Source organism: Gossypium hirsutum, chromosome D08 (genome assembly GCF_007990345.1).
Source record: "Gossypium hirsutum isolate 1008001.06 chromosome D08, Gossypium_hirsutum_v2.1, whole genome shotgun sequence".
NCBI classification, from domain to species: domain Eukaryota; kingdom Viridiplantae; phylum Streptophyta; class Magnoliopsida; order Malvales; family Malvaceae; genus Gossypium; species Gossypium hirsutum.
This window is the reverse complement of record NC_053444.1, coordinates 40,793,675-40,813,884: the sequence shown is the minus strand read 5'-3', so window position 1 is coordinate 40,813,884 and position 20,210 is coordinate 40,793,675. Positions and strand designations below refer to the sequence as shown.

Genomic DNA, 20,210 nt, shown 5'->3' with positions numbered 1-20,210 from the left:
ATATTCGTTTGTATACTTGTATTTTTCGAATAAATTGATTTAATAAAATTATCTATAAGTTGCATTAATATTATTTGTATATTATCTCAATGGTTTTTACATGCAAAGAAAAATGGAAGCAAATATTAGCTCATTAGTTATCTAATGTTTGACTAATACTAAGCGGTATTACATGGTCGGATCGTAATACGAAAAGACAACTTGTATTAGTAGATGAACCTAAAGATGTTCTTAGTCTAATCGCAAATGAGCAAATCGATTGAAAGACTAATATGCCTTCTGTCAGGTCTAATTGAGGAGATGCTTTGTTTTGGGCATCGGAGCGGATGACTCTCAGAAGATAGAGGCATAGATTTGATTGACTGGATCGATAGTACATCAGACAAGATCCAAGTAAAACTGATCATGAATCCATTTATGGATTTACTCATTTGTGATGTTCATAGTGTAGCATACCTCAATCTTGAGTGGATGATGGACTATGTATGCGTGACTTGTATACTTTGATGTAACAAAAGCCTGAGTTTAAATAGATAAGAAACTGAAAACTGGTGCGTTGGGTATATGACCACCTATAAATATGTTATCGTTTATAGTTAAAATATAAAACTAAAATATAAGAATTGAGAACGGTGGTGCGAATTCTTCATAGTGTTTGAGGAAGTAGGAATGGTCAACTCAAGATTAAAACTTGGCTCCACTGGTTCAGCAACAATTGACTCCACCCTCAGTTCAGGGTTGTTTGGTTCCTCTTCAATTTCTACTTCTTTTGTGGCATTTGTTGTGTCAGCTTCTAGTTCAAACTTAGTTGATGACTCATTAGATTCTGGCTCGTTCGGTTCATTAGGCTCAACTTGGTTCAATAGTCCAACATTCTCCACTAACCTCTCAAGGTCATGCCTTATTATGCAACCTTAAACATAACTGTCCTTTAGGTTTGCCTTCGATCTTACTTGGGCCCTCAAGAAAAGCGAAGTAATCAATGATGGAAAGTAGGCACCTTTTGTCTTTTTCTAGTGCAATCTTGAATCTCCTTGAGAATAATTCTCCCAACATTGATAGACCTTTCTGTCATAATCGCATACATTAAAAGCATTCGCTCTATTGACATGGTGAAACTATGTGAGATAAGCATGAAGCTATATCGAATAACGTAGAACTATACCTTAGCCACTGGATTTAAATATTCTCTTCAGCAATAATAACTACCATAATTTCTGATAATCCATTGGGATATCGGATTTATAACCACATTAAAAGCTTGTTCAAGAAAATCCCAATTGATATTCGTCATCATGGCAAAGTACTCATCTTCTTCAACATCATGTAAGTTAAACAAATCATTAATGGATTTAGAAGTAAGGGTTACCTTCTTCTTATAAACAAGAACTTCATTAGCATTTGCATGGTCACATTGGCATAGAACTCTCGCACTAAATCTTCATCAGGTATTGACCGTGCATCACAAAATTGTTCCCAATTTAAAGCATTAATCGTCTTTCGAATTGACAATGGCATGACCATCTTGTCATCGCTCTCCAAATTGAAACCTTTTTCTGGCATCATGAGTTGATTCTTCAAGATGGAATCAAATCTTTCCTTTACTTCTTCATCTTCAATCACAATTGGATTTTCGACAGAAGTTTTAGAAGATCTAATTCTTCTGCGAGACATGGTATTTCTCCCGAAAAATAGGCTAAATTTTGGCAAAATGAAGGGAAAAGAATTCAACAATATGTGTGGTAGAGGTTTACGATAGTGATGGATTTGCGATAGCAGCGAGCTTGCAGCGGCGATAGGCTTACGACAGCAACAAGGCTACTCTGGCAATGATATTGCTGCGGCGATAGGAGGGGCTTGCGACAAGGGAAGAAAATTGGGGAAAATTTTTAGAGTTGAGGCTAACGGCAAAAAGTAACGAAATTGGTGGCTATGGTTTAAGCTAGTCGCTTGAATGGTTGTGAACAATATGATGGTATGAAGGGGTTTATATAGTGATGGATTAGAGCAAATTTGTAGCAAAAAATTGGCTACAAGCAATTACTTATGCGGCAAGGTAAGGAGGAAAGGGAAAAGTGGTGGAAAAATTAAGGTTTTTGGAGACCCTATGGACAACACCTAGCAGGTAAATTTCTCTTCTTCACTGTTCTGGGCCTCAAGCCCAAACAATAATTATTTTGGTGTTCTGAAAAATTAAACTGAACTAGAAAAATAAATTGGTTAGTACTTAGGGAAAATTGACCCTCTTATTAAATATAAACAACTAAAAATTAAAATTGTGAAATTAAAATTAAAATTTAAACTTTTGGATTACTTAGAAAATTCCTTCTCAAAAAATTACATTAAATTCATATCCCAGAAAAGGTTGGAGGAGTCACAAATGGTCCCGCTTAAGTTCCAATCTCTTTAGATAGACTTAATTTTATGTATTAATCCAAGAAAATAATTTCTATGTATGCCATTTATTAAAAATAAAAACATAAAAATTAAGGGTCTATTAAATTGAACGAGGTTTCAACTTGCTCAACTTCACCATCCCAATAATGTTTAAAGTGTTGACCATTAACTTTAAAAGTACCTCCCTTGTTGTTGTACAATTCTACCGCTCCATATGGGTAAACTTTATAGATGGTATAAGGCTCTTTCCATCAGGATTTGAGCTTTCCTAGAAATAACCTTAGCCTCAAATTAAACAACAATACTTTTTATCTTTCTCTGAATTCACAAGGTTGTTTCTAGTTGTTATGCCATCTTTTGGTCTTTTCTTTATACATATTGGCATTCTTATTTGAAAATAACATCAACTCTTTCAACTCATCAAGCTGTAACATTCTTCTCTCACCGGTTTGCTTAAGATCCAAATTTAATTGTTTCAAATCCTAGTGAGCTTTATTCTCCAACAAAAGCAGCAGATGACATGCCTTCCCAAAGACTAATCAATAAGGAGTCATTCTTAACGGTGTCTTAAATGCAATTCGATAGGCCCATAGAGCATCATCAAGCCTTGGAGACTAATTTTTTTATTAGGTCACACTACCTTTTCAAGGATTCCTTTGATCTCACGGGTCACCCTTTCAACTTGCCCATTTGACTGTGAATGGTAGGCAGTGGCAATTCTATGTTTCATGCCATGCTTGTCAAGCAACCACTTAAGTCATTTGTTTATGACGTGAGATCATTCATCGCTAATTATAGCTCTCGAAGTCCCAAACCATGTAAACACTTGCTTATGTAGGAATTGCATGACTACTTTAGCATCATTCGTTGGGTATGCTTTGGCTTCAACCCACTTTAATACGTAGTCGACAGCTACTAAGATATACTTGTTACCATAAGAAGAAAGAAAAGGACCTAGAATCAATGCCCCACACATCAAATAAATCTACTTTTAAAATGTTTGTCAAGGGCATTTTGTTCCTCATTGATATGTTTCCAATTCTTTGGCATCTATCATAATTTTTCACATATGCATACACATCCTTGAACACTATAGGCCAAAAGAATCCTGCCTGTAAGATCTTTGCTGCAGTGCAGGAACCACTAAAGTGTCCCCCACTCAAAGATGAATGGCAGTGATACAAGATCTCATCAATTTCACTTCCAGCTACATATTTCTCGATTATCATGAAAGAATTTCTTCCTTTGTTGGTATGTCATTTCTCGAGGAATTATTTCACATGCTAAATAATTCACATAATCAGCAAACCAAGGTATTTCATGAATTCGATTTACCTTAAAAATATGCTCATCAGGAAAATTTTCATTAATTGGAACAAGTGAATAAGTTACCTCGTTTTGTTCCAATCTCGACAGATGATCGACTACTTGATTTTCAACACCTTTTCTGTCTTAGATTTCAAGCTCAAATTCTTGGAGTAAGAGTATCCATCGAATTAGCCTCGATTTAGTATCTTTCTTTGTGAGTAAGTATTTAATGGTCGCATGGTCAGTAAATACTATGACTTTAGTTCCTATGAGATAAGAACGAAACTTGTCAAAAGTAATAACTATAGCAAAGAATTCTTTTTCAATTACCGTGTAGCTAAGCTGGGCTCCTGTCAAAGTTCTGCTTGCATAGTAGATAGGGCAAAATACTTTGTTTCTTCTTTGCCCCATCACAACTCCAAAATAAAAGTCGCTTGTGTTACACATTGATTAAATGCTAAAGTTACATATTTTATGTAATTAATTTGGTTAATTTATGAGAATGCACTACTAATTTTTCCATATTTATTGAATTTTGTGCAGGAATGTAATTTGGGGCTAAATAGAAGAAAAAGGAAACAATTGGGGAAAATTGAAGAAAGAAGCAAAGAAGGAGGGCCAAAGTAGAATTTTTCCAATATTAATTAGCTGAAAATTGTGTTGACTTAGTGGGGGAGATTATTTTGGGATTTATTTTATTATGGGATATTTTTCCTTAATTTCCTATGACTAGTTGGCTCCTAATTTAGTAAACTCCCTAGTATAAATAGAGCTTGTATTGTTCATTAATTCATCAATCAAAAAACATTTAGCTTTTGTCATTCAATACATTCTCTCTTTTCTCACGTAGCATTGTTGTTTCTTTAGTTTCCTTTCCTTCAATTTTTAATTTCCAGTAGCTAATCACCAAATCAAGCCATTTGCAATTCCTTTTTCAATTTTTTTCCAAATAGTCAACCACCCCACTTTAATATATTCCAACCCCCATACTCAATCACATTACCCATCTTTTCACCATTTCTACCTTATTTAATTTATCAAACACCAACATGCCCCAAACCTTAGCCAACTAAACCCATTTTCAGCTTTAGGCCGAAATTAGCCTCGTCAAAACCCGTGAGTTATGAACCCGAGCCATTTAACTCCTAAAATTCCAGTACTTATTACTTCTCTGGATTAAGAGTATGATTTTGTCAACTCATAAAGTCAGATCAACACTAAGTCAAAAAAGACGTCGTTTGATTTAGTATGGTTAGATGTACAGTTGGAATTCCGAAAGGAACGTTTCTAATCAGTTTTCTGTGAACACATTGGCGTGCCAAGTGGAGATTGATGTTTGGTTCCGTCAAGGGAAGTAGTAATCGGATTTAAATGTCCCACGCGGTTGAGGGCATTGGTTTGAGCTAGGCTCTTCTAGAACGCAAAGCTGCCGGAGTTCTAAATCACGAACGTTTCGTGGTTGTTCGATCGGTAAGAATTAGTTATTAGACGTTCCATAACTAATTTACACAAGGAAGAGTTGGTGTTCGAGGTGTCCTTGGTAGCTATAATTAGCTTATTGGAAAAGAGGAGTTCATCCAATTTCGAGGATCGGTTCAAAGACGAGGAAAATTCGTGTCTAAAGCTGAGCTCATTCTAATTAATTTTCTTAATATTTATTTCACGGTTTTTATTATTTTGTTTTCAACTTTTACTTTTGACATTATTTTTCTGTTTATTTCAAGTTTTCGAATTTTTATCCCCTTGAACGTCTTGGGCACGACAACTGCCCCGACATAAATCTGGTCAAGCGAGCAACAATTTACAGTAAACCAGTCTCTGAGGGATCGATCCTACTCTATATACTGCATAATTTGCAAACTAAGGCGTAGGTTTATATTGGTAGATTCAACACCCATCAGTTTTGGCGCCGTTGCCGGGGACTGGCAACACTTATAATTGTTTAAATCATCTTCATGACCAGATCTTCATCCGGAGATCTCGAATACGACCCAGAGATCGAAAAATCAGCACGAGCACGACGAAAAGAGACAGAAGCTCTTAAACGTGCAAGTAAAGCAGAGGTTGAGATAGGACAAAGGCTCTTAGAAATTGACATTGAAAAATTGAGACAAGCTATTTGTGCAGAGGCAATTCGACGTGGGAAACAAGTCGAAGTGGTTGATCCTGAGACCGAACCACTTCCTGAAACAAAAGAAGTAGAAGACAACCTCGGTGAACCAGAAAGGATGGCGAACCGAACCATTCATCAGCTAGCCCCAGCTCCTAACGAGCAAACACCGTTATGCATCAACTATCCAACCGGAGAAACCCCATTCGAGTTGAAGTCAGGCCTGATCCACCTTTTGCCCACTTTTCGAGGCTTGAAGAACGAAAATCCACACACTCACTTGAGAGAGTTCCACATGGTCTGCTCAAGCATGAAACCACAGGGAGTAATCGAAGATGAAATTAAACTTTGGGCCTTTCCTTTTTCTTTAGTTGATACAGCAAAAGAATGGTTATTTTACTTACCTCCAGGTTCTATTACAACGTGGGATGACTTATCACGTGTTTTTCTTGACAGATTTTTCCCAGCATCACGAGCAACTGAACTTAGGAGAGACATAGTGGGAATCCGCCAAACGGAAAGTGAATCACTCTATGACTATTGGGAGCGGTACAAAAAACTGTGTGCAAGTTGTCCTCAACACGGTTTGACCGAGCAATCATTTCTTCAGTATTTCTACGATGGTTTGCTCCCTATGGAAATGAAAATAATTGACGCGGTTAGCGGGGGCGCTTGTCAATATGACTCCTCAAAGGGCAAGAGAACTGATATCCACCATGGCGGTAAATTCTCAACAGTATCGGTCGAATTCAGAACCCTCAAGACGGGTTAATGGGGTAAACGTTTCATCCTTAGAAGATAAATTGGATAAGCTTACTAATATTGTTCAATCTATGCTTACAGAAAAGAAGAATCGGACCCAACTGTGTAGAGTTTGTACTACATCTGAACATCCGACGGATTTGTTCCCAATCCTTAACGAAAACTCAACGGCACATGTCGACGCTGTTGGAGGTTTTCCGGGACCTTCACAAAGACGATAGGATCCTTTTTCTAACACCTACAATCCCGGGTGGAAGGATCATCCTAACTTGAATTACGGAGCTAATCCCCGATATAATCCGTCATACCAACCGAGACCTTTGCAACCACCGCAACTGCCACCCAAGTCGAGCACATCTCTAGAAGCTATTATGGAGAGACTTGCTGTCGATGCTGTAAAATACCAACAAAGGACAGGCGCATCAATACAAGAGTTAACTAATCAAGTTAGTAAACTCTCGATGGCAGTTAATCGTTTGGAGTCCCAAGGTACATTACCTTCCCAGATAGAGCCGAATCCTCGGCAGAATGCAAGTGCAATAACTCTTCGTAGCGGAAAAATTCTGGAACCAGTTCCAGAAAAAAGTCTTGGGCAAGACAAGGAATGGAAAAAGCAGATCCCTGATCGAAAAGCCAAACCAGAATCAGAAATTCAGAAACCAGTTGTGGTGCCACCTCCTTTTCCAAGGAGACTCACGAACGATAAGAAAGAAAATGAGGAAAAAGAAATCCTAGAAACGTTCAGGAAGGTGGAGGTAAATATCCCTTTGCTCGACGCTATCAAAGAAATTCCTCGCTATGCAAAATTTCTCAAAGAATTGTGTACTAGGAAGAGGAGGTTACTAGGTAACGAAAGAGTAAATGTAGGAGAAAATGTCCCCGCAGTACTACAAAAGAAAGTTCCGCCCAAATACAAGGACCAAGGTATGTTTGCTATTTCTTGTGAGATAGGTAATGTAGGCATTAAGAAAGCCATGTGTGATTTAGGGGCTTCCATTAATGTTATGCCTTATCCTATATATAAGATGATTAACGCGGGTCCTTTGAAAAAGACAGGAGTTATTATCCAGTTGGCGGACAGGTCAGTCATTTATCCCGAAGGGTTGCTTGAAGACGTCCTTGTTAAAGTTAACGAATTAGTTTTCCTTGCAGATTTCTACATTATTAATATGGAGGATGATAACACAACTAATTCGTCTGACATCTTACTTGGAAGACCGTTCCTAAGTACCGCAAGTGCAAAAATTGATGTTCAGAGTGGAACGTTGACAATGGAGTTTGATGGCGACATCGTGAAATTCAATGTCTACGAAGCCATGAGTCATCCTAACTCGTTATCAAATATTTCCAGTATTGATAGTATAGATTGTTTAACTCAAAATTATTCTGAATATCATGACTTTGATGAATTGGAAACTGTCTTTTACAGAAGCATTGACATGGATGTTTTAAGTCGTCTCGAGGAGTTAGCAGTTATAGAAGATCCGTTGCGCGAAGTTGTCAAACACTTGGAGACGCAACCATCGTTGACAAATCAAGGTAACCAATTTGAACTATTACCTTCCCAAACTAAAATGTTGCCTTGGATTTTGCAACCACCAACCTTGGAGCTTAAAGCATTACCGGACCACCTCAAGTACGTCTTTTTGGGAGAAAAAGACACCTTGTCGGTAATAGTGTCAAACAAACTAACCAAAGACGAGGAGGAAAGTCTAGTTCGAGTTCTGAGAGATTATAAAGAGGTTATTGGTTGGACAATAGCCGACATAGAAGGGCTAAGTCCATCCACCTGTATGCACAGAATTTCCATCGAAGATAACACGAAACCAAAAAGAGATGCTTAGAGGCGCCTTAATCCACCCATGATGGAGGTAGTGAAGAAGGAAATCCAGAAATTGTTGAATATTGGAATGATATACCCGATCTCTGATAGTGATTGGGTTAGCCCGGTTCATGTCGTGCCCAAGAAAACTGGCGTGACAGTGGTGAAAAATTCGTCTGGAGAGCTAGTTTCTACCCGAGTCCAGAATGGATGGAGGGTTTGCATCGATTACAGAAAGTTAAATGTAGCTACCCGGAAGGACCATTTTCCACTACCCTTCATCGATCAAATGCTTGAGCGATTAGCTGGTAAGACTCATTATTGCTGTCTCGATGGATATTTAGGATTTTTCCAAATTCCGGTGGCCCTAGAGGATCAAGATAAAACAACTTTCACGTGCCTCTTTGGAATGTTTGCATACAGACGAATGCCGTTTGGACTCTGTAATGCTCCGTCCACTTTCCAAAGATGCATGGTAAGCATATTCTTTGATTACGTCGAGAAAATCATTGAAGTCTTCATGGATGACTTCACGGTGTACGGTAACTCTTTTAACAGATGTCTCGATAATCTTGCTAAGATATTACAAAGATGCCTAGAATTTAATATTGTTTTAAATTATGAAAAATGCCACTTCATGGTAGACAAAGGATTAATTTTAGGTCATATAGTTTCCTCGGAAGGTATTGAGGTCGATAAAGCAAAAACGGATATTATTAACTCATTACCTTACCCCACATCTGTGAGGGAAATTCGTTCATTTCTTGGTCGTGCAGGATTTTGCAGACGATTCATAAAAGACTTCTCGAAGACCGCGCAACCGCTCTGCAGTCTGTTACAGAAGGATAAAGACTTTAAATTTGAGCAGACTTGTAAAGATGCATTTGACGTACTGAAGCAGAAATTGGTCTCCGCCCCTATAGTGCAAACACCAAATTGTAACTTCCCGTTCGAAATCATGTGTGATGCAAGTGATCAAAGTGTGGGAGCTGTTCTTGGCCAAAGAATAGGGAAAGAGCCTCATGTGATCTACTATGCTTCGAAAACCTTGGATGCTGCCCAAAGCAATTACACAACCACAGAGAAAGAATTATTAGCTGTTGTGTTTGCTTTAGATAAATTTAGATCTTACCTATTGGGAACTAAAGTTATTATATTTTCTGATCATGCAGTTTTGAAATATCTGATAGGGAAGAAGGAGGCAAAACCTCGATTGATCAGGTGGATTCTACTTCTGCAAGAATTCGATTTTGAAATTCGAGATAAAAAGGGATGCAAAAACTTAGTAGCTGACCATCTGAGTCGATTACCGATTCCAGTAGACGACACACCATTGAAAGACAACTTCCTAGATGAAAACCTATTTTCAGCAAATGCGGTTCATCCTTGGTACGCAGACATAGTAAATTATCTCGTTACAGGTACTGTTCCTTCGGAATTACCAAGGTCTAAAAAAGATAAGATCAAAAAGGATGCACGGTACTTCATTTGGGACGACCCTTACCTTTGGAAGTATTGCTCCGACCAGGTAATTCGACGGTGTGTAGCAGAAACAGAGGTACAGTCTATCTTAACTTTATGTCATTCTTATGCATGTGGGGGACACTTTGGACCTAAACGCACCATACATAAAATTCTCGAGTGTGGACTATTTTGGCCAAGTATATTTCATGAAGCATTCTTATTCTGTAAAACCTGTGAAAGATGCCAAAAAGTCGGTAATCTTAGCCGTCGAAATGAGATGCCCCTTACTCCCATCCATATTTGCGAAATTTTTGATGTGTGGGGCATCGATTTTATGGGTCCTTTTATTTCTTCTTTCGGTAATTTTTATATACTTTTAGTTGTTGATTACGTTTCTAAGTGGATAGAGGCAAAGGCTACTCGCAATGATAATGCTAAGACTGTGGTTGACTTTCTTAAAAGTTCTATCTTTTCCAGGTATGGCACCCCACGAGCATTAATCAGCGACAGAGGAACTCATTTCTGCAATAAGCTCGTAAGTGCACTTATGGAGAAGTATGGAGTAACTCAACGAATTTCTACTGCTTACCATCCACAAACAAACGGGCAAGCTGAAGTGTCAAACCGTGAAATCAAGTCCATCTTGGAGAAGACTGTTAAACCTAACAGAAAGGATTGGAGCTTGAGATTAAATGACGCACTGTGGGCTTATAGGACAGCTTACAAGGGACCAATAGGCATGTCTTTATCGACTTGTTTTTGGCAAATCGTGCCATCTCCCGGTCGAATTAGAGCACAAAGCATTTTGGGCAGTTAAGCAGTGTAATATGGAGATGGAGACCGCAGGAAGGGCTCGAAAGTTGGACATGCAGGAACTTGAGGAAATTAGAAACGATGCATATGAAAATGCTCGAGTTTATAAAGAAAAGACGAAGGCATTCCACGATAAGATGATCACTAAGAAGCAATTTTTAATAGGACAAAAAGTTCTTCTATACGACTCCACCTTAAAAAATTTTGCTGGTAAGCTTCGATCCAAATGGATAGGTCCATTTACTATCACTAACTTATTCTCAAATGGTGCAGTGGAAATTCAAAGCGAAGAAACCCGGAAGTGCTTTAAGGTGAATGGTCAATGATTGAAACCCTTCTACGAGAATTTTCAAACGCACACGATTGAGGAGATTGTTCTCGAGGAGCCCAAAATTTGAATAACAGGTCATCGATCTAACGACGTTAAACAAAACGCTGTTGGGAGGTAACCCAAATTTTCTTTTCCTTTATGCAAATAAAATTTTTGGTAAAATGGAAAATGAAAATGCATGTCGAGGATTAGTTCTGTCTAAGGAAAGACTTGGTACTTAAGTATGTCCATTATGACTCACCTCTCTTTCCTGGGAACTTACTTGGCACATTTATCTCGATTATTCTACCAAATCTCGTAATCTTAGTTTTTAATAATTTATTTCTTAAGTTTAAAACTTAGCTAATAAATTTGAAAAAAGAAAAAGAAAAAAAACATTTTAATTTTAACTTTCCTATTATTATTAATAATTATTATTTTATCTAATTTTTGTTTTTATTCTATTTTTACAGGGAAACATTCCAAGACAAAATTTAAATTCCACATGTCAACCCACAAATTCTTTTTATTTTTCAGCCAAGGCCCACTCAGCATATCCACCTTTTTAAAATTACTCCAAGTTAGCCCATTAACCCAAACCCAAACCCAGACCCATCATACCTACCCAAAACCAAAAAGGAAAAAAAATCAAAATTTAAACCCAAATTTTCCCACCCCAACCGTCCAACCCTTTTCCAATTTAAAAAAAAAACCCTTACACCCATCACATCCTAACCTTCCACCCATCAAATCAAACTTTTCATCTAAAAAATAACCCCACTACCCCATATTAAACCCAAAATCTTTCCACCCCAACCGTCCACTCTTTTCAAATAAAAACAAAAACCCTTACACCCATCAAACCCTAACCTTTCACCTATCACATCTTAGCCTTCTCTTTACCCTAAAAAAATAAAACAACACACAATCCCATTTACCCCCTATTTGACCGGCCAAAGAAAGAAAAAAAATTATTTTTCAAACTCTACCTTATTTCTTTTATTCCCCCTTTCTTTCTTCTTCACCTTCAACACTGCCACTTATTTTTCCTTCCTTTACCATCTTCAAAATAGACCTCCAAGTAAGCCATTGCACCACCCCACCATGGTACGTACTCGCGACCGCGCAGCGCAAGAACCACCTTCTGTGGTAAATCGACGTCAACACCGTTTTTCTGCTCCAACCTTTGTCACCATCGACTCTGACAAGTCTCCCCCATCTTTACCGTCGCAACCACGCTACCCTAGAAGAAACCGTAGCCCAACTTCGATCGCCGTAATCTACCCGCCCCATGAGCCGCCCGTTTCGACCGACCACCATTCCAACAGCCCAGTCGAACCACCTAACTCGTCTGACAACTAAGATCGCCCATCTCCCCAACCAAACGTCCATGCACGACAACCACCACAGCCGAGACCTTCGAGAAGAACTCCATGATCCCCAAACGATGGTGCTGAACCACATTCAACGCAAAGATAAACTCGAGGCCGCCAACAGCCACCTTTGGCAGGTTCATCAACTCCAATGGCAGACGATGCCGAAAATTATGAAAATGAAACGGAAAATCAGAACACTGAGTATCATCCACGTGAGCGAGGTCAATTTCGACAAGGAAGAGGATTCATGCCCCCAGAAAATAGATTTCACAGGAATCTAACATTTACGAATTCGGCACATTAAGCGCAATTCGAACAAATTCAACATCGCCCTCTTCCAGTATATAAGCACGTTGACTCATTCTCATTATATTCTTTAGATATTGAAGAATCTGTTAATCAATATTTTGATGCTATTGGGTGGACTGATTTTGCTGCTATTGATGAACCTGCATATTATGAGTTGGTTTTTGAATTTTATTCTACATTTTACTTCAACCGTTCTGCCAACACCATAGATACGCCCCATGTTGTCAATTTTCGCTTACTAGGTGTACATTATAATCTGTCTATTTCTGAGTTTAATGTTGCTTTAGGATTTGTTAATGAGGACTATTTACCAACTGATGGCTATTATGACTCTTTTCTCGACATACCACCTGACTTTGATGCTAATGAAGCTTTGGCATTGTTAACTGAAATGAGACAGATTTTGTACGATCCGAAACATTGCAAAGACATAGGAATTCATAGTCCTGCACTTCTATATATACACCGATTTCTTGCTTTCAATTTTTTGGGACGTAATGATGCGTTTGCCTCTTTAACTAGGACTGAATTATTTTTTCTATGGTGCATGCATTCGGGGAAAAATGTAAATTTAGGATATTGGTTTGCTATACAGTTTCAGCATGTTTTGCGATCGAATCGGCCACTTATTTTGGGTACTTACATCATACATTTAGCCTCTAATTTGAATCCATCAGCTATCAATTTTAGTTCTTTGAATTTGGCATACAAAACGGACTCTTTAGATACATACTGTTTGGATTCTATGGGGTTACTTGCTGGTACCCCTTCTTCCTTTTAGTTTGTTCCTCTAGGTACAAGAACAGATCGGTCGCATAGAGTGTTCAGACGAAGACACCAGCACGAACCAGAGCCTCCAAATTCCATCAAATCTCGGTTAACCCGAATCGAAGAAGGACTCGACTCTTTACGTACCTTAGTAACAGACGTTCTCACACATCTACGAGACCACCCTCCACGATGTTGAAATACATGGGAAGTTTATTTTTCTTCTTTTGTCTACTTACTTTTACTTTATATCCTTTAATATTACATTGGGACAATGTAAAATAAGTAGGGGGAGGGAAACATAAATTGGTTCTAATCTGCTTATCTGTCATCGCTATTTTTGCATGTTTTTGGTAAAAGGTAAATTTTTCTTTTAATTGGGATGGTACACTTATGGTTTGACCGATTGCTATTTAATTCTTTACACATGAAACTTTTCAATAACCTAGACTTAGTGGGTAAGAAATTTTTGGAAATTATGAGTTTGCTTGATTGCCTACCTTTTATCATAAGCTTTTAGTTTCTAAAAAAAACGAGAAAAAATATAATACTCCTCTGATACGAATGTTAAGAGTGAACAATTGGGGTTGTGCATCGGGCTGAGTAACAAGAACTTAGTGCTTGGGTTGTCATCACATCTCGTGTAAAAAGGTTCGTGTGGCTGTCCAATTTCTTTGCATTCACTCCACTAACAAGTTATCATGATTAGGGCAAAATAACCTGCTTAGAGACGTCCGAATTGAGTAACCGGAACATGGTGCTTGGGTTGTCATCATGTCTCACGTCAAAAAATTCGATAATGTCCTAAGTACAAAAATAAATAAATAAAATAATAAAATGAAAGGTAAGTCTATCAAGCTCTAATAAATTCTGAAATATATTTACTTACTTCTTAGGCTAGGATATTTGAGATGTTAATGTGCTAGGATTAAATTGTTGAAATGTGCAAACCATGGGGGTCAAGTCCTATTTTGGAGAAAATTTTTCCTTTTGCAGATACATACAAAATGCTCGAGGACTAGCATAAGCTAAGTAGGGGGATTTGATTAAATGCTAAAGTTACATATTTTATGTAATTAATTTGGTTAATTTATGAGAATGCACCACTAATTTTGCCATATTTATTGAATTTTGTGCAGGAATGTAATTTGGGGCTAAATAGAAGAACAATGAAACCATTAGGGAAAATTGAAGAAAGAAGCAAAGAATGAGAGCCAAGTAGAATTTTTCCAATATTAATTAGCTGAAAATTGTGTTGACTTAGTGGGGGAGATTATTTTGGGATTTATTTTATTATGGGATATTTTTCCTTAATTTCCTATGACTAGTTGGCTCATAATTTAGTAAACTCCCTAGTATAAATAGAGCTTGTATTGTTCATTAATTCATCAATCAAAAAACATTTAGCTTTTGTCATTCAATACATTCTCTCTTTTCTCACGTAGCATTGTTGTTTCTTTAGTTTCCTTTCCTTCAATTTTTAATTTCCAGTAGCTAATCACCAAATCAAGCCATTTGCAATTCCTTTTTCAATTTTTTTCCAAATAGTCAACCACCCCACTTTAATATATTCCAACCCCATACTCAATCACATCACCCATCTTTTCACTATTTCTACCTTATTTAATTTATCAAACACCAACATGCCCCAAACCTTAGCCAACTAAACCCATTTTCAGCTTTAGGCCGAAATTAGCCTCGTCAAAACTTGTGAGTTACGAACCCGAGCCATTTAACTCCTAAAATTCCAGTACTTATTACTTCTCTGGATTAAGAGTATGATTTTGTCAACTCATAAAGTCAGATCAACACTAAGTCAAAAAAGACGTCGTTTGATTTAGTATGGTTAGATGTACAGTTAGAATTCCGAAAGGAACGTTTCTAATCGGTTTTCTGTGAACACATTGGCGTGCCAAGTGGAGATTGCTGTTTGGTTCCGTCAAGGGAAGTAGTAACCGGATTTAAATGTCCCACGCGGTTGATGGCATTGGTTCGAGCTAGGCTCTTCTAGAACGCAAAGCTGCCGGAGTTCTAAATCACGAACGTTTCGTGGTTGTTCGATCGGTAAGAATTAGTTATTGGACGTTCCATAACTAATTTACACAAGGAAGAGTTGGTGTCCGAGTCGTCCTTGGTAGCTATAACTAGCTTATTGGAAAAGAGGAGTTCATCCAATTTCGAGGATCGGTTCAAAGACGAGGAAAATTCATGTCTAAAGCTGAGCTCATTCTAATTAATTTTTCTTAATATTTATTTCACGGTTTTTATTATTTTGTTTTCAACTTTTACTTTTGACGTTATTTTTCTGTTTATTTCAGGTTTTCAAATTTTTATCCCCCCGAACGTCTTGGGCACGACAGCTGCCCCGACATAAATCTGGTCAAGCGAGCAACAATTTACAATAAACCAGTCTCTGAGGGATCGATCCTACTCCATATACTGCATAATTTGCAAACTAAGGCGTAGGTTTATATTGGTGGATTCGACACCCATCACACATTAACTCAAAAGGTGATTTCCAATCAGGTGTAACAATTATTGGGGTTGAGATTAACTAACTTTTCAACTTTTCAAAAACTTCTAAACATGCTTTGTTAAAATAAAAAACAATATCTTTCTCTAACAACATACACAAAGGTTTAGAAATTTTTGAAAAATCTTTTATAAACCTTCGGTAAAAACTAGCATGGCTTAATATACTTCAAAATCCTTTCATACTAACTGGTGGTGGTAATTTTCAATTACGTCCACTTTCTCTTTATCAACTTCGATCTCATTTCTGGAAATTTTGTGTCCTAAGACAATTCCCTCCTTAACCATAAAATGACATTTCTCCTAATTAAGGACAAGATTTCTCTCCTCGTATCTTTTTAGTACCTTAGCCAAATTAGTCAAACAAGCATCATAAGTATTACCAAAAATAGAAAAATCATCCATGAAAACCTCAACAAAATTTTCTACCATATCAGTAAATATTGTCATCATGCATCGCTAAAATGTGACATGTGCATTACATAAACCGAAAAACATTTGCCTAAAAGCAAACATACCTTATAGACAAGTAAAACTGATTTTATGTTGGTCTCCCGGGGCTACAACTATTTGGTTGTATCCCAAATATCCATCTAAGATATAGTAATATTTGTTACCTAGAAGTCGGCCTAACATTTGATCCATAAAAGGCAACAGAAAATTATCCTTTCGAGTTGCTTTGTTCAATTTCCTATAATCAATACAGATTCTCCAACCCGTGATAGTTCTCGTTAGGATTAACTCATTACATTCATTCTCAACAATTGTAATTCTGCTCTTCTTGGGTACACACTATACTGAACTTACCCATGAACTATCTGAGATGAGGTAGATAATTCCCGCATCTAACCATTTGATCACTTCCTTTTGAACTACCACTTTCATGATAGGATTGAGTCTCCTTTACCCATCAATCCTAGCTCGCTCACCCTCCTCTAAAATAGTTTTATGCATACAGAAAGAAGGGTTTATACCTCGAATATCAACTATGGTCCAACTAATTGCCTTTTTAAATTTCTTTAAAACTTCAATCAATTGCTCCTCTTGATGTTCTGTTAATTTTATTGAGACAATCATAGGAAAAGTAGAATAGTTATCTAATTAAACATATTTTAAATGGGAAGGAAATACATTCAGTTCGAGTTTGGGTGGTTCTTTGATTGACAACTTCGCTTGCACAAACTTCTGAACTTCCAATTTTAGTGGTTTAAACCGTGCTGGTTGAGTATAGCTCTTCGGATTGGCTTCCAATAAAGATATGTTTTCATGACCTTTTTCATCTTCCAATGGCTCAGACCCTAAAGTGTTCTCCAATGGGTCTTCAAAATTATTCTCCCATTCCATAGAAACTAAGGTTTCTAGCTCCTCTATCACTGGACATTAATTCACCAGATCGGGAAATTTTATTACTTTAAGAACATTAAACGTTACCTGATCATCTTGAACTCCCATAGTGAGTTCACATTTTTGCACGTTTATTAACATTCTTCTCCTAGTTAGGAAAGGTCTCCCTAGGATGATCGACACTTCCTTATCTGTTTCAAAATCTAAGACAATAAAATCAATAAGAAAAATGAATTTATCAACTCTTAACAAAACATCCTCAATCTTTCATTCTGGGTATGCTAAAGATCGATCCGCCAACTGGAGTGTCACAATAGTGGGTCTTACTTCACCTATTCCCAATAGTTTGAAATTAGGTTTGAGCATCAAGTTGATGCTTGCTCCTAAGTCGCACAAAACTTTACCATAGTAAAATTCTCCTATATTACAGGGTATGGTAACACTTCCAGGGTTCTTCAGTTTCAGAGGTAGCTTGTTCTGTAAGAACACACTACACTCCTTTGTTAAAGTGACAATATTATACTCACTGAGTCTTTTCTTATTTGAAAAAATGTCCTTTATGAACTTCAAGTAATTGGGCATTTACTTTAAATCCTCTACCAACGGGATGTTAATGTGCAGTTGCTTTAGAACATCCAAAAACTTCTTGAATTACACCTTCTATTTCTACTTATTAGGTTGGATCTTCTAAGGATACGGAGGTGTTGAAACTTTGGGTTGAATCAGACAACTTTTCTGAGGAGATAAATATGCATCCAAATAAGATGTTAGCTTTTCAAAATTTGCTGGGTTAGATTTTACCTCATCAGACTTTGTAAGTTCTGGCTCTGTTGGTGCAAGAGTTTCAACTGTTGATTGACTTCCCTTATTCTCAATAGGTTTATCTCTAATCAAAACTGTCTTGGGCTCCAAAGTCTTACCACGTCATAAAGCTACTACCTTGCAATGTTCCTTACCCAATTTCCTTGGATTTTCTATTTCGCTCAACAAGGTTCCTTGTGGTTGGTTATGAAGCTTCGTAACAAACTGACCCATTTAGTTCTCCAAATTTTTAGTGTTGCTACTTGCATTTGGATTAAGGTGTTGTTCTTCGCCATGTATGCCTTTAACAAGTTCTCCAAACTATTAAATGGCTCGGTTTGAGGTGGTTTTGAAGCTTGTTGATTGAACCTTTAGGATTGGTTAGGTTTATGCTGCATGTAGTTGTTGTTCGGTCCATTTCCTTTATTACTCCAAGAAAAGTTTAGATGATTGCGCCATGAAGAATTGTAGAAGTTGGACTATGGTCCTTGTCCACTTCTATTTTGGTGTTGATTCCTTACATAATATACTAATTTGGGATTTGATGGACAAGTCTTACAAGAATGGACATCCCCATAATATACGCAGGAAATAACCTCAAATTGACTCGATGGTTGGGCTGTAAAATCATTTAAACCATTAGTGGTAAACTATTTCAACATTGAAGAAATAGAATATACCTAAGCTGAGAGTGATGGCAACTCGTCCACTTCGTGCACTCTAGCTACTCGTTTTTCTGAAGTTACTCAATTTGTTAGCCATTAATAGTTGTTACTAGCAATCCTCTCAATGACCTCTTAAGCCTCATTATAAGACTTAGACAAAAGAGCACATTTGTAGAAGCATCTACCATCGATCTTGTGTGTAAGCTGAGACCATTATAAAACTTCTCCAACTGGATGCAATGTGGAATCCCATGATGAGGACACTTACAAAGTAATTCCTTAAATATTTCCCATACCTCGTACAAGATTCGTCATCCAATTGTTGAAAAGTGGTGATCTCATTTCGCAAATTAGTGTTTTTGCTTGGTGGAAAATACTTAACAAAAAACGATTCTGCTAATTCTTACCATGTAGATATTGGACTTAGGGACACTAAACTAAGCCGCGCTCGTGCTCAATCTCGCAATGAGTATGTAAAAAACTTCAACCTTAATACATCTTCAGTCACACTAGTTATGTTAAAAGAATCATTCACCTACATGAAAAATCGAAGGTGAATGTCTGGATCTTCCGTGGGTATTCCACTAAATTGGCCCACCGTTTGGAGCATTTAAAACATCACTGGTTTCAATTCAAATTATGGTGCCTCAATTTCTAGTCTTCTAATTCCTAGATTTAATTCATTGAAGAGTGGGATAGCGTACTGTCTTATGGCACGATCCCTATCATCAGCAATAAAGATGGGATTGTGCACATGATTGGCTCCATTTCCTTGTCCATCATTTTAATTTCCAAGGCCCATCTCGACTTGTCTTTGAGTTGATCTTTCATGTCTTCTTTGCCTAAATGTTCACTCAATTTTAGCTTCTACGGGTAATAAATCTATAATTTGATCTATGCCCACAAGCACCTAAAAAATAATTCATAAAAAAAAAAGAATAACGAATTAATTAGTAAGGTTAGAAGTGAGATAAAAATAAAATAAAAACCAAATTGAAAATAATAATTCACAAAAATGATTAAGGCAACAGTCCCTGGAAACGGTGCTAAAAACTTGTAACACTTATGTTTGTGCAAGTGTACACATTCGTTATCAAGTAATACAGTAAGTAAAAGAGTTATCATCTCCATAAGAACTATGTATGTTAATCAATTAATTGTAAAATTAAAGTTAACAATTTGGTGATAAAAACACCATATTTTGAGTGATGATGTTTAAGCTAAATTAAACTATCTAAATGCAAGATGATCCCTAATGTAATTTAATCTAAATGCAAAGTATGAAATGAAATGTATGAGATGAGTTTAGCAGCAAAAACACAAAAATTGAAACCAAATTAAGTTCCTTCGGAATCTTTTACTTAGTGAAATATGCATTTTACTGACCATATTAAAGTAAGGGTTTCTTAGAACTCATGTGAAGTAACAG

The 20,210-nt window shown here is 37.1% G+C and overlaps 1 protein-coding gene and 1 non-coding gene across 2 annotated transcripts; both read left to right on the top strand.

Annotated features, from left to right (window-relative positions):
• Positions 1 to 6,948: 6,948 nt before the first annotated feature.
• LOC107907185 (uncharacterized) lies at positions 6,949 to 8,421 on the top strand. The gene has a single exon (XM_041100020.1). It carries the CDS (start codon positions 6,949 to 6,951, stop codon positions 8,419 to 8,421), a length of 1,473 nt encoding a protein of 490 aa, XP_040955954.1.
• Positions 8,422 to 19,027: 10,606 nt separating this feature from the next.
• On the top strand, positions 19,028 to 19,133 carry LOC121220565 (small nucleolar RNA R71). Its single transcript, XR_005917782.1, has one exon. It is a non-coding gene; the product is annotated as a small nucleolar RNA R71 (small nucleolar RNA).
• The last annotated feature ends 1,077 nt before the right edge of the window (positions 19,134 to 20,210 follow it).

What these genes read in the sequence shown, in the direction of transcription:
- LOC107907185 (XM_041100020.1), top strand. Translation starts at nt 6,949, where the DNA reads ATGGAGAGACTTGCTGTCGATGCTGTAAAATACCAACAAAGGACAGGC.